Source organism: Podarcis tiliguerta (genome assembly GCF_965153285.1).
Source record: "Podarcis tiliguerta genome assembly, chromosome: 12".
Taxonomy (NCBI): Eukaryota; Metazoa; Chordata; class Lepidosauria; order Squamata; family Lacertidae; genus Podarcis; species Podarcis tiliguerta.
The window spans coordinates 38,745,305-38,759,424 of NC_139545.1; the positions used below are offsets into that span (position 1 = coordinate 38,745,305).

The following is a 14,120-nucleotide window of genomic DNA, read 5'->3' on the forward strand; positions in this document are numbered from 1 at the left end:
CCGCTTCTGCGCATGACGTCATTTTGAGTGTCTGCGCATGCGCGAGCGGCGAAACCCGAAAGTAACCCTTTCCAGTACTTCCGGGCCACCGCGGGATGCAACCTGAAAAGATTTAACCTGAAGCAAACGTAACAAGAGGTATGACTGTACTGTTGAAATGGCCTGGCCTATTTATTCTGAATGTTTGTATGTGATGCCAATAAAGATTTGATGATGATGATGATGATGATGATGATGATGAATACAGATCCTTGGGAGGAGGGGAGGAAACACTTCATTTTCTAAGCTCCATCCTACTCTTTGCTCCCTGCTAACTTAACTAGTTCCTGATCCACAAGGACTGTGGATGCAAATTGCATGATTGCAAATTGTGCCGAGTCATGAAATGGACTATGAATCCAATAAAAAACAAGACATCCAAAAACCTGAACAAAGAGGTGGGGATGTTCCCTGCATTTGGTCTGGGGCCAGCCCTGTGGGTGGGATGCTTCTACCTTCCTGTTCCTTCTATTATAAGGATTCACGACAAAAACAAATAGTTCGCTGTAAAAAATGGCAAAGATCCAAAAGTGCTGCTCTGGTTTGCCCAAGGGGCTTGTGCTAGCACGGTAGAATTGCTCGCATTGTTTCTCCAAACATCTGTGGAACCACATGTCATATCACAAACTGCTTTAGAAACTCCTCCCTGTTCCTTAGCCGTTTGCTACTGGGTGTGTGGATGGTGATGTGTAAGAGAAACAAGTGTCCGATCTCAATCCCACCTCCACCACCTGGGCTCATGGACCCAGTTCCACGCTTTTTGGCTTGAGTCTTGCTTCAAACCTAAGCCACATCTATGCTGTGATCTTATATAGGCTTAAACAGAACTAGTCGACCCAAGGGACTCTGGGGATAGTTTTTTCCTCTTTCTATAAATAATAATTATTATTATTATTAAAAATGGAACTTTGTGTTGGCTGGTTCAGTTTCACTGAGAGAGAAGGAATAATGGATGCAATAAAGCTGTAGTGGAGTAAATCATTTAGGATCCTTAAAAAATCACCCAGATCTTAAGTTGAGTGTGTCATCTCCCAAATTCCTGTTCTGTTCACGAAAGGAGAAAAGTTAATTCATTACATTACATCAGTTTATTCATTGAAGCCTGCTACAGCAAAAACTGGGAAGGTTGGACTTTGATGCCTGCCTTTAAAAAAAATAAAAATCCATGTATACAAACTGTAATCAGACCACATTCAGCTCACAAGGGTTTTTTCTTTTCTTTAAGTAAGCAAAATCATTACTTACCAGGTAACTTTTCAGTCTGACAAAGTCAACTTTCATGGAGATGAACCTTTCTGAATTTCTACTGAGGTTCTTAATATGCTCCACAAGGTCAGCACAGAATTTGTAGCCACCTTTAAGTACACAGAGAACTACAATGTCATTGTATCCAATGTCTTGCATGATATCTTTGGCCAAACATTCTGTCCTAAAGCAAAAAATTAAGGATAAATATATGGTAAGACTTGGGATTTTTCAATGCAAGTATATTCTATGGTGCAATTCAAAAATAGTAAAGTTCAAGGTCTCATTTCAGGATTCAACTTCAGGATCAGTTACACCAGAATGTGTGTGGAGATGGGCGTCCGAATGTGCATCCCATTTAAAGTAATTTGGTGCAGATAGACTACATTTGTATTCAAATGAGCATCGCCACCCAAATTCTGGTGGAACTGGATTTTTTAAATGCACAAATATTAGCAGCATATCAAGGCACGTGTAAGGGAAAAAAACCAAGTTCCATGTGTGCAGGACAAGCAAAATAGCCAGAAAGCCTAGCCACAAAGTTCCTGGGATCTTCTGTACTTATTTTATTTATTGCTGAATTTATATGACTTCCCTTCGGTGTAAACACACACACACACACAAAACACACACAACATTAATTAAAATATACTTGAAACCATAGAATGTAGCACAACACTTCCCTTCCAAACCAACCAGTTCGGAGTAGAAAATAAAACACAACTCAACCCAACCACTGGAAGACCAGGTTTACAACACTCTCTCTTTAAACGCAAGTTGCTTCAATAAGACCTGGGTGAATGAAGAGGTCTGCACACAGGAGACCATAGGGATGGCATCAGGTGAGCCACTCTGGGGTAACTATTTCACGATAGGGGTGGCACCACAAATACGTCCTTCTCTCTAGTTGCAAACCCCACTCAGCACATAGAGGAGGGTCTCTACAGAGGATCTGAAGGTCCAGGTAGACATAACCCAGATGAAGGCTATCTTTCCAGTGTCCTGATCCAAAAGATCTAGAACTCAGTAGAATGCTCACACATAGGCAATCATTTCATGGAGGGTGTGTGGCGATTTCTTGGCAGCTTGTTAATTTTTTTTTTGCTGCGGAAATTACAATTGCTCACTCACAGTTGAAGTTCTTTTTCCACACCTGCTAATTCAGGCATTTAAAATATGTTGATTACCCAGTAATGGGATTAGTGACCTCTGGTTGCTGTTATTTTTATGCAGGAGGAGGTGCTGAATTGTCTTCTAAGATCTCCTCATTTTCCTAACCCTTTTGCTATTCTGAGGACTACAATGTGCACCTTGAATGATTTCCAGTGACACTCTAGCCCTGAAGCTATTTCAGCTTTAGCATTCAAAACATCTCGGAAATTAAGTATTTAAACTTTATTCTAGATGACAGCTTAGCAGTTAACAATCCCCAGCTACGAATAACAAAGATGTAATTTGCCAGAGCATTCTAAAATTAATGATTCTCTAAAACATATATACTAGACAAGTTCTCATTAAAGCCCGTATTTATATTTAAAGGTAGCTGGCTAGAGTGTTGGGTATGGATGTGGAAAATGCAGGTACAAATCCATATTCAGCTATAAAACTCAGCTATATGACTTTGGAATATAATAGTTTCTCTGAACAGCCTACTTCACAGGGCTGTTGCATGGGTATAGTTGCTGTTCTTCCTTGGACGAAGAAGAAAATACAGATTAAATTACATAAATTTATTTATTTATTTTCTATTCCACATTTCCTCCAAGGAGCTCTAGGCAGCATATATGCCCCCACTGCACCCCAACATTTTATCCTCACAACAATCCAGCTTAGAGACAGTGACTGGTGATGTGCCATTCAGTGTACTGAATGGCTGAATGTCTTCCTGTCCCTAGTCCTACATTCTGTCCCCTAAACCATCTTTGAAGAAGTCTCAATTAAGAACTTAAGAACTTATCAAGCTGAGTGCTGAAAGGGTGAAAAATGAAAGTGGGCAAGTCACTCTAAACCATGGTTTGCCTGATGTACATCTGGAAGCTCCAACCATGGTTAGCACAGGCCACATAATAGCCATAACATCTGAATGTTAGCTTGATGCAGAATAGTAACCATCTCATTAAGAAGAAGGGTTACATTTCCCCCCAAGGGGTACTCAAGGGTACATAGTACCAGCACCTTTATCCCTTTTGGTTAAAAAATGTGACACTTACTGTAACAACGTCATGGTGAGTACCAGCACCTATTTTTCTATAAAAAAAACACTGGTTACAGGTATCTAGTTTAAACAAGTCACAACTTGTACTTATTGAGCACAGGAAATGAGAAAAGCTTGGGAGCCTACTTTTGGCATTAAGTAGTATATAAATAAAACGAGATGTACATGAATAGATGAAATAATCAAAGAACCAAGACTTAAAAATCTGTACCCATCCATGCATTATCAGGAAAGTACCCTGTCTTTACCAGAGCTGCATAATGTGTCACTGAGTCCACCTTCTTGAATGGGTATTCAGCATCTCCACCCTAAATAGTTCTGTGGAAACACATCTCCCCAATTTCAACTGAGTTTACCGTACATACCAGTAACTGCAGGTGCAGTTGTGGCCTACTCCCAGCCTGTCTGTTTAAACACTTCCAGGTCGCTCAGCTTCCATTTCCTAGCAGTTGGCAGACCAGGTAACTCTGGCCAAGCCCACGATACACAAGCTGAAGGAAGCCTGTCATCTTGCAGGCAAAATTTGGCAATAATTATTCCTTTGAATGTTGGCTTTAGTCCGTTGTCTCTCACTGTCCTCCTGACCAGCCATGATGCTACTCATGAGGAGACCAGAAGCTTGTTTGTAAATAGTTGCATTGGGTTACACAAACATGGAATGTTTTTTCAGCGTATTCCATATGCCCTCCTGCTTTCTCCTTTTGGCTCCCTTAAGCCTGGTTTTTAATAAATCCTCTTAAAATTAGCTGCCGGGGGCAATGTGCATTTGCAACTACATCATGCCTAGATGTCTTTCATTCCACGCTGCTCATTCATGCTGAGGGGGAATTGGAGGAAAGCAAGAAGGCCCTGCTCCCTTAGGGGCAGGTGTGGGGCTGGATGCTCCCTCATCTTCATACTCGTAACAACATAAAGAAGAGCCTGCTGGATCAGGCCCAAGGCCCATCTAGTCTAGCACTCTGTTCTCACAGTGGCCAATCAGATGTCCTCTCTCCACCTACAACTTCCAGCAACTGGTATTTAGGAATGTGCTTCCTTGACTGTCTAGACAGCACCCTAAAAAAGCAGAGACATCACCTTGCCAACAAAGGTCTGTATAGTTAAAGCCATGGTTTTCCCAGTAGTGAAGTATGGAAGTGAAAGCTGGACCATAAAGAAGGCTGATTGCCGAAGAATTGATGCTTTTGAATTATGGTGCTGGAGGAGACTCTTGAGAGTCCCATGGACTGCAAGAAGATCAAACCTCTCCATTCTTAAGGAAATCAGCCCTGAGTGCTCACTAGAAGGAAAGATCATGAAGCTGAGGCTTCAATACTTTGGCCACCTCATGAGAAGAGAAGACTCCCTGGAAAAGACCCTGATGTTGGGAAAGATAGAGGGCACAAGGAGAAGGGGACAACAGAGGACGAGATGGTTGGACAGTGTTCTCGAAGCTACAAACATGAGTCTGACCAAACTGCGGGAGGCAGTGGAAGACAGAAGTGCCTGGCATGCTCTGGTCCATGGGGTCACGAAGAGTCGGACACGACTAAACAACAACAATTCCTTGACTGTGGAACACAGCCGTTGTGGCTAGAGGCCATGAATGGCCCCACCCTCTGTGAATTTGTCCAATCCTCTTTTAAAGCCACCCAAGGTGCTGGCCACCACTACCTCTTGTGGGAGAGAATTCCACAATTTAACTACATCCTGTGTGAAAAGGTATTTCTGTTTGTTTGTCCTTAATCTTGCAGACCTTGCCTCAAGGTCAGAGGGGAAAGCAAAGCTGATAACAGCATAGTCCAGCTGAGAGAGAGATGGGAACTTATTCCTGGTCCCAGGCTAGGAAGAGAGCGAGCTTTTAGGCTTCCTGTTACAATAAGCATTACAGCTTAAATTGGGGTGTCAATATTTTAGTGAGCAAGACATTAAATGGGCTGTTCCTACCTTGAGAGGAACTGAACATGTAGCTTTCATAAACGTCATACTCTCAGACCCTCACCTGTCCACAATGATCCCATGTGGTATGAGCACATAGTCAAGATCTCCATAGTAGTGTTGTGGATATGTAAACAGTTCCAAACTATACCCAGGCCAATCATCTGAAATCTGTAAAAGAGATAAAATGTTCATTAGAAACTTAATTTTGTCTGCACTACAAATTGATAGCATCATCTGTGTTTAAACACCATTTGGCAATCGGTTTAACAGAAGCAGAGTCATGGAAACCTGAGCATGGCTTGATCCTTCAGCACAGAGGTGGGGAACTTGCAACCATCACCCTAATTTCATGTTGGGGGGGGGAGCCCAGAAAGGGGGGGGGGAGACAAAAAACACTGAAACTAATGGAACCCCTTTGCAAGTGATTAGGGACGCTGGTGGCACTGTGGTCTAAACCACTGAGCCTCTTGGGCTTGCCGATCAGAAAGTCGGCGGTTCGAATCCCCACAATGGGGTGGGCTCCCATTTCTCGGTCCCTGCTCCTGCCAACCTAGCAGTTCAAAAGCATCCCAAAAAGTGCAAGTAGATAAATAGGTACTGCTCTGGCGGGAAGGTAAACGGCATTTCCGTGCTCTGCTCTGGTTTTGGTGTTCTGTTGTGCCAGAAGCGGCTGAGTCATGCTGGCCATATGATCTGGAAAAACTGTCTGCAGACAAACGCCGGCTCCCTCAGCCTGTAAAGCGAGATGAGCGCCACAACCCCAGAGTCGTCTGTGACTGGACTTAACTGTCAGGGGTCCATTTACCTTTTTTTATGCAAGCAATTGATTCACATTTCTGGCAAGACTGATTTGCTGCTCTCCTGTTGGTTTGCTGGGCAAAGAGAACAAAGAAGATTTGAAGTGGGGGGTGGGCAGGGAGCGAAAGAGGAGAAAGGGATGGCCTTGCCCATCCCTGTCCCTCCTCCAACCCACTGCTAGCATATTGCTGGGTTTGGGGAGGGGGGGGGGAGGTTCCTCAGCCTTGTTTTAATAGGAAGCCTTGTTTCTAAGAAATGATCTAAGTGGGTTAACCTAGAACAAAAGAGACAACAATAAATAGTGGCGTTTTGTGGCATTCTCAGGGCTAAACACATTTCTTACGGCTTAAGCTTTTGTGGACGGCAGTCCTTTCCCATCAGATACAACCTGATTCACCTCTTGAAGTGGGCTGTAGCCCACAAAAAATTATGCCATAGCAAACGTGTTTGGTCTTGACGGAGCCGTAAAACTCTTTGTTGTTTCTGCTACCCCTCTTCTAAAAAACAACAACCCAAGAGTGAAAAGTTCTCTCTGGCTTCAAGTCCTAGCAAATTAGTCTTTGGGCATGCAGCGACAATCTATCTCTCTGCAGGAATCTACTTGGGTTGTGCTTGGAAGAGGGCCTTTGGCTCGTTCAAACATTCTTCTTCACCTCAGACAGAAGGTAGCGAGTGAAGCAGAAGATCACATGGGGATCACATGGTGCTTCTTGGGCCTTTTTAGTATTCTAGCAAGAACAGGGAAGACTACTTCTGGCCTCCAAGCATCAGTATGTGCTCTGTTCTGAACGCATTCTGAACTAGTGCTGGAACATCCAGCCTTGGCTGAGTTTCCCTTGGACAGCTTTCACAAGAGGATACTGGAAAGGATCATTTCACGGTTCATCTGGGCAAAAGTTCAAAGTTAAAATGTCATTTTGTCCGTAACTGCATGACTGTGGAAAACAACCCTGCAAAAGTCTATGGGTTAGTCCCTTATTGCTCATCCTCATTTTAGAGTGAGCAAGTAAAAAATCTAGGCTAGTAACCTTTTGCAAGGGATTATTAGCATACAAGCGACACAGCAACAAACTCAATTCATGTAGAAATTTGCATGGGAGTTCTGCATTCCTCTTCTCTGTATTGTTCCAATTTTAGAATATATGTGCTGCCGAAGAAAGTGCAGTTCTGCATCAAAAGTACTTGAGGCTACACCCATAGAACAAGAACTTAGTAGGAAATGCTGCGACTTCATTAAGACTCTTTCCTTATAGGAAAGCTTCTCCTTTCCACATGTTCCAAAGATGTCAGAAGCCCTACTCACAGGAGAGCTTTTAGTGTGGCTGCCCATGTTCTGTGCAAGCAGCATTCTTGCCAAAATGTGACAGGCGTCCCAAATTCTGCCCTTTCCGGAAACAAGTGATTACATTTTTGTTCTGACAAGCCTTCCCAGCAGGATGAAAGGATCTTTGCCACAGGTGTCTATTTGGTCTTTGTGTGTGTGTGTGTGTGTGTGTGTGTGTGTGTTTTACTTTGCAGCTATTTTCATGCCTTGAGATGAGCATGGAAGGCAATGCATAAATAAAAGATTGACATTTGTCTGGTAAATCAAATGCAGTAAAAAAACAACATTACAGTGGTACCTCGGGTTAAGTACTTAATTCGTTCCGGAGGTCCATTCTTAACCTGAAACTGTTCTTAACCTGAAGCACCACTTTAGCTAATGGGGCCTCCTCCTGCTGCCGTGCCGCCGGAGCACGATTTCTGTTCTCATCCTGAAGCAAAGTTCTTAACCTGAGGTATTATTTCTGGGTTAGCAGAGTCTGTAACCTGTAGCATATGTAACCTGAAGCGTCTGTAACTCGAGGTACCACTGTATTCTTTTTTTGGAATGGTAACATATTCGCCATAACAGAGTTTTCTACAATGTGCCAAGACATGTGGAAAGGAGCAACATATCCTTGCACTCTAGGCAGCTCTTGTGGGGAAATAAATCTCATTCCCCTAACACAAATCTTCCATTCTGTATCAAGTACCGTAAGAACTTTGCTATATGTGCCCAAACCCCAGGACTCTCGGACAGTTTAAAGCAAGGGTAGCCAACATGGCGCCCTCCAGATGTTGTCAGGCTTCCCAAATCATGTCAGCTCCAGCCACCACAGCCTGTGATTACTGTAGGTCTGGTGGAAGCTGCAGTCTAACAACATCTGGAAGGAATAACAGTGGCTAGCCCTGGTTTAAGGAAATGAACAGAAGTGTCATAAAACGCTGTGGGCATGTATATAATACTGCCAAAGCAGAGGTTTGCTTCCTCCTTCCGTGACCCAAACACTTCTGTCAATCTAGGACAGGGGTTCAAGGGAAGCCCTTCAGAGACAGGCAGAGAAAGCACGTAAGAGCAGGCTTGCTGGATCAGAACAAAGGCCTATTTTTGTTTTCCTATAATAAGTGGTATCTATACCAGGTGCAGAAGAAGGGCACAGTCCCTCACGTACATGCAACTCCTTTTTGTCTAGGTCTGCCAGGTGGGTGCTTGGGGTCAAGACTGTCTTAAGCTATTAATGACCAGTAAACTGGAGACATGAGTAACAGTAAAATCCTATGCATATGTGCCTGGGAGTAAGCAACATTGTCCAAAGTAACACTTTTACTTCACAGTAAACATGCCTAGGACTGGGCTTTACGATTTATTTATTCAGAAGACAGCTGTACTTATTCCCTGCACCATTAAGAGTACATAGGAATAGAAAACAGTTAATGTTTGATAAGGATGCACACCTTAAGATCACTGTATCTTAACATTCTTTCAAGCACACCTGTTGTGAACCTGCTAATCTGGGAGGCTAAGCAATACCAACCCCCCCCCCATGCCGCAATTACAGCTGCAGGTGAGGTAATACATTCTGATGGCTGCAATTAGGGATTGCTATGCACAAACATGAACATTTTCATATCCAGCACGTAGTGAGGAAAATTAAGAATATTGTTGTGCTTTTCTCCCACAGAAGCTTTACTTGCTGTGCTAGGACGACACGTTGCTGTTTTTTGGGTGGTGGCTGGTGTACTGAATGGATTTCTACCCCAGTACAAAGCCAAGACTATTTAGATGAAATTACGAAGTTGCAGCTGCGGCATTTCACGCTCTTAACGTGACAATTAATCTAGAGGGAACAACTCTCCTCTAACCAAAACACGTATCAGAACCCCCAACGAAATCGCATCCAAAATATTTGTGTGTGTGTGTGTGTGCTAGCAATAAGGCTGCTTTCCTACACATACTTACCAGGGGGAAATCCCAATGGAAAACAGTGGTAAACAACATGCATCATATTTCAATGTACCGGAATGCATACTCGCGCAGCCCAGTTCCTATCTATGCACGTTGACTCGGATGTAAACCCTAACTGGGTTCAATGGGGGGGGGGGTATTCTCCCAGATAAGCGGGCTCAGCACAGCAGACAGGGAGCGAGCCCCATCGAGCGCAATGAATGACTAACCCGCTTGCAATTCAAATATTCTTTTTGGGGGGCGGGCGGGGAGCGTTTCATAACAGGAGGGGGGGAGCCGCCATAAAGGGCAGGGATTGGATAGATGAAAGGGAGGGAAAGGGGTTAGCTGACGGAAGCGGATGCTTTAGCTGCAGAAGGGAGGCAGCAAAGCTTAGGATGCGGGAGCAGGGGAGGGAGGGGGAGAAGGGGTTTTTATTTTTATTTTTATTTTTTTGCATTTACCACGACCCCTCGGCCGCTGCTTCTCGGCGCCTCCGCTGCGTGGGTCTTGCTGTTTAGCCCGGCCATCTTCCGAAAGGAGGTTGGCGAGAGCCTTGAGACGGAGGAGGAGGAGGGAAAAGAGGCGGCGCCTCGCTCGGGAAAGAAAAGGAGCCTCCGGCCGCTGCCGCGAGAGGTTGAGCCTCCGCAGCCTAGTCTAGACGTGGCCCGCGCCGTCGTGGCTTCTGCAGAACTGCTCCCAAACATCCACACCCGCCCTTAGGGGGGTTTCTTCCAGCTGGCGCAGAGAGGGGCTGATGCCTCTCAAACCACCTGCCTTTGGGCAGGGCTTGCTTTTACCTCGACGGACCAAAAGAGCTGCCTGTCCCCGGTTTCAGCCCCGGAACCTTCCCCCCCCCCTAATGCCCGCGCTCGGGCCTGTTAAGGGGCCTCTCCGTCAAGGATATGGTGGCTCCCTCTCCGCTTAAAATCTGCTACACTAGGGTAAATCTGCGTGTTAGGGTAGTAGGCTGAGAGAGGAGGGACTTCTCTGTGGGAGCGCAGTATTTGAACCTGGGTCTTAGGAAGCCTAAAGAGACCGCTGCCTTGGTTCTAGGTTGAAAGGAAGAAAAGTGGGGTATAAATGTAAGGAAATGAGTACGTAATATGATACGCTTACACGCTAACCTAATTATGCCCATGTGCCCCTCCAAACCCCTCTCAGCTGGCTACACCTCAGCCACACCTCACCAGCCCTGCCCTGTGTGTTTTTGCCTGTCTGGAATTGTCCTTGAACTGGCTTTCACAGTGCATAGCCTCTTAGATGCATGCTTATTGGGCATTGATTTCACTGGGACTTAAAGGTGTCTCTGAGTCTGCCATCTTACACACATGAGGTTGGATCCAGGCTGATTTAACTGGGGAATAAGTTTTATTGTACTTAATGGGGCTTCTGAGCAGACGCAGGATTGTGTGTGCAGACAGTTCCCACTGACATCGGTGGGACTTAAGTCATGACTAATTTGTCCCAATTAAGTATATTGGGACCTTAGTTCAAGTAATACTATGAATGTCTGCTTAGAACTCATTGGGTTTAACAGCGCTTTCTCCAAGATTGCAGCCTTTGTCTGCATCCAGCCCATAGATTTCAGATGGGTGAGTGTTGCACAACATAAGAGACCCCGTGGTAGAGACCCTGTAGTACCCTAAAGGCTAGCATATATTGTAGGATAAACCTCAGTGGACCAAAGACCACTTCATCACCTACATAATTCACTGATGGCAACTGAAGACAGCCTTCCATGCACTTGATGAAATAATCTCTTGTCCGCAGAAGCTTATGCCAAATCAAATGTAGTATTTATTTATTTGAAGCATTTATACTCTACTCTTCAGCCAGAAAGTTTCTGGAGTGGCATACTGATAAATGAAAACAGCACATCTGCTGCCCTCAGGTTTACAATCCGAAAAGATGGGACACAAAAGGGGGGGGGAGGTTTGGGGAGAAAATACGAAAACAAACAAATTCTTAATGTTACAACTGTTTTATACATAACAGCTGGGATGGAAACCAGCTGCTTCCTAAAAGCCTAGTGACCAGATCTTCCTGAGAGGCAGTGATTTGCCCTAGATCACTCATTGATTTTATTGGCTGGGTGGGCATTTGAACCTCGGCTTCCCAGATCCTAGCCCAATGCCCTGTACCACACTGGTTTTAATTTTAGCATTACACCACTTTCTGCTTATCGGTTAAAAGCAAACAGTGTTTTGGGGTGGAAGAACTAAAGCCAAGGGAAAGGAATTAAGCCTTTCCCTGTGTGCTGCCCATGGCAATTTTGAAACAAACAATAGTTGTGCATTGAATGTAACATGTAGCTTGGCCCTCGACCCCAGGTTTACCCTTTCAGAACGAATAAGGTCTGCCATTGGTTCAGTTAACACATCATAGGTAAAAGGTAAAGGGACCCCTGACTATTAGGTCCAGTCGTGAACGACTCTGGGGTTGCGGTGCTCATCTCGCTTTACTGGCCAAGGGAGTGGGCGTACAGCTTCCGGGTCATGTGGCCAGCATGACAAAGCCGCTTTCTGGCGAACCAGAGCAGTGCACGGAAACGCCGTTTACCTTCCTGCCAGAGCGGTACCTATTTATCTACTTGTACTGCCTGCTTTCGAACTGCTAGGTTGGTAGGAGCAGGGACCGAGCAATGGGAGTTCACCCCTTCGCGGGGATTCGAACCGTCAACCAAGCCCTAGGCTCTGTGGTTTAACGCACAGCGCCACCCGTGTCCCTTAACAGATTATGCCAATATATATTAGTGGTTTACTGTGAACAAACCAATTTCACCCATAGAAACCACAATCAGTAAGCCAAAATCAAATCTTCACAACAGAATGTTGTTTGTTGAGAGTGAAATACCCCCTCTGCTCCTACCCAACACACCGTTAACACTGAGATTGTGGTTAATTTCCTTTGCACTAATAAATTATGGTTGACTGTGACATGCAAACTGGGCCATAGGTTACATGTAGAAGGTCCCAGGTTCTAAAGAGCTCAGATAGCTTTGGGCCTGAAATATTGGGAGACTGACACAGGTTAGAGAGAACAAGGATCTCAGGCAGCTTCATATGTTCATAATTGGTGCAAGTCAACATACACCAAACAGCAATGAGAACAGATTGTCCTATAAAAACAACTTGACATTTCTTCTTAGTGTTCTAATGAAAGAAAGAATTCTAATGAAATCTCAATTGTGTTTATTCACCTTTGTTCCTTTTGCTATACTGGCAAGGGCACACGAGCCAATTGAAAAATGCTGCCAATCCCATCGCTGGCAGTTCTTTTACATATACATAAAGATAGAACAACATTCCTAGGATTCTCTAAATGTATTTTGTCAAACTTCCTGGAGAGAGAGAATTGAATAAGAATGTTTTCCATGTGTCTGTAGCTTGAATGTTTTTCATTACAGCAATTCCCCCCACCCCCAGTAATCAGCCATGCTGATGACCTTTATGAAAAGTACACATCTGTTTTAAATGGAAAGAGATATGTCCGTTCCATATGTTGACTTGATAGATGCTTCCATGTGCATCAAGTAGCAAAGAGCATCCTGTTCCATTGTGGTGTTCAAAGACTGGCAGAGCACAACACTGGCAGCGTAAGAAGAGGGAAAGAGGAGCGCCATTGACACTTGGGTGCAGAATGAACGGGAAACAAACCATAGAGCAGCTGTCCTAGCATTATTTCTGAACCAGCAGCTTGTGGTTGCTCACAAACCATGGCAGTGAAGACTAGGACAAGCTTGCCAATCACAATTTGCTTAGGAGAAATAAATGAGCATGGCTTTGGGTGTAACACTAAGCCAGCCTTTTCATTGTTTGCTTCCTCACTGAGAGAAAGGTGGGAAGTGTGTGGGCTAAATACAATGGCACATAGCTCATGCACAAATTAATTTGCTTAGCCTTGGTTAATGGTCAGTGTTATAGCTGAATGTATCCTATGCATCTTTCGGCAGTAGCGCTGCAAGTCATTTTTATTCAGGTTGGATTCTGGTGAAGTATAAATGGGACGCGGGTGGCGCTGTGGGTTAAACCACAGAGCCTAGGACTTGCTGATCAGAAGGTTGGCAGTTCGAATCCCCGCGACGGGGTGAGCTCCCGTTACTCAGTCCCTGTCCTGCCCACCTAGCAGTTCGAAAGCACGTCAAAGTGCAAGTAGATAAATAGGTACCGCTCTAGCGGAAAGGTAAACGGCATTTCCATGCGCTGCTCTGGTTCGCCAGAAGCGGCTTAGTCATGCTGGCCACATGACCCGGAAGCTGTACGCCGGCTCCCTCGGCCAAAAGCGAGATGAGCGCCGCAACCCCAGAGTCGCCATGACTGGACCTAATTAATGGTCAGGGGTCCCTTTACCCTTTACCTTTAAGGGTACAAACAGCCCGTTGGATGAACTGACCTATATCTAATTACTTTTTAAAAAGCCATTACAGTATTCTGATAAATGACAGAGAATTATTTAATAAGGCATTGACTCTTATTCACTGCCCAATTCCCACCCTGAAGTGAAAGCAGGAACAATCTGCCTTGTCCCAAGCTGCTGAGACACATGCAACACTGAACTATGGCATAACTATGGTGGTTGAAGCATGGCTTAGCGCTATGCCTGAGCCCTGCCCAGCAGCTTACCTATGGTTTTATTGCCAACACCATGATCTGA

General features: G+C 44.7%; 1 protein-coding gene across 2 annotated transcripts in view; it reads right to left on the reverse strand.

The window, feature by feature from the left end:
* PRTFDC1 (phosphoribosyl transferase domain containing 1) overlaps window positions 1–10,186 on the reverse strand; it is a 54,052-nt gene extending 43,866 nt beyond the window's left edge. For both annotated transcript variants that reach the window (XM_083406761.1, XM_083406760.1), the window contains exons 1-3: window positions 9,929–10,186; window positions 5,481–5,587; window positions 1,285–1,468 (exon numbers count right to left, since the gene is read on the reverse strand). In XM_083406761.1, the coding sequence (XP_083262887.1) occupies window positions 1,285–1,468; window positions 5,481–5,587; window positions 9,929–10,171 (534 nt within the window). In that variant the 5' untranslated portion in view covers window positions 10,172–10,186. The remainder of the gene's footprint in view (window positions 1–1,284; window positions 1,469–5,480; window positions 5,588–9,928) is intronic.
* Between the last annotated feature and the right edge of the window lie 3,934 nt (window positions 10,187–14,120).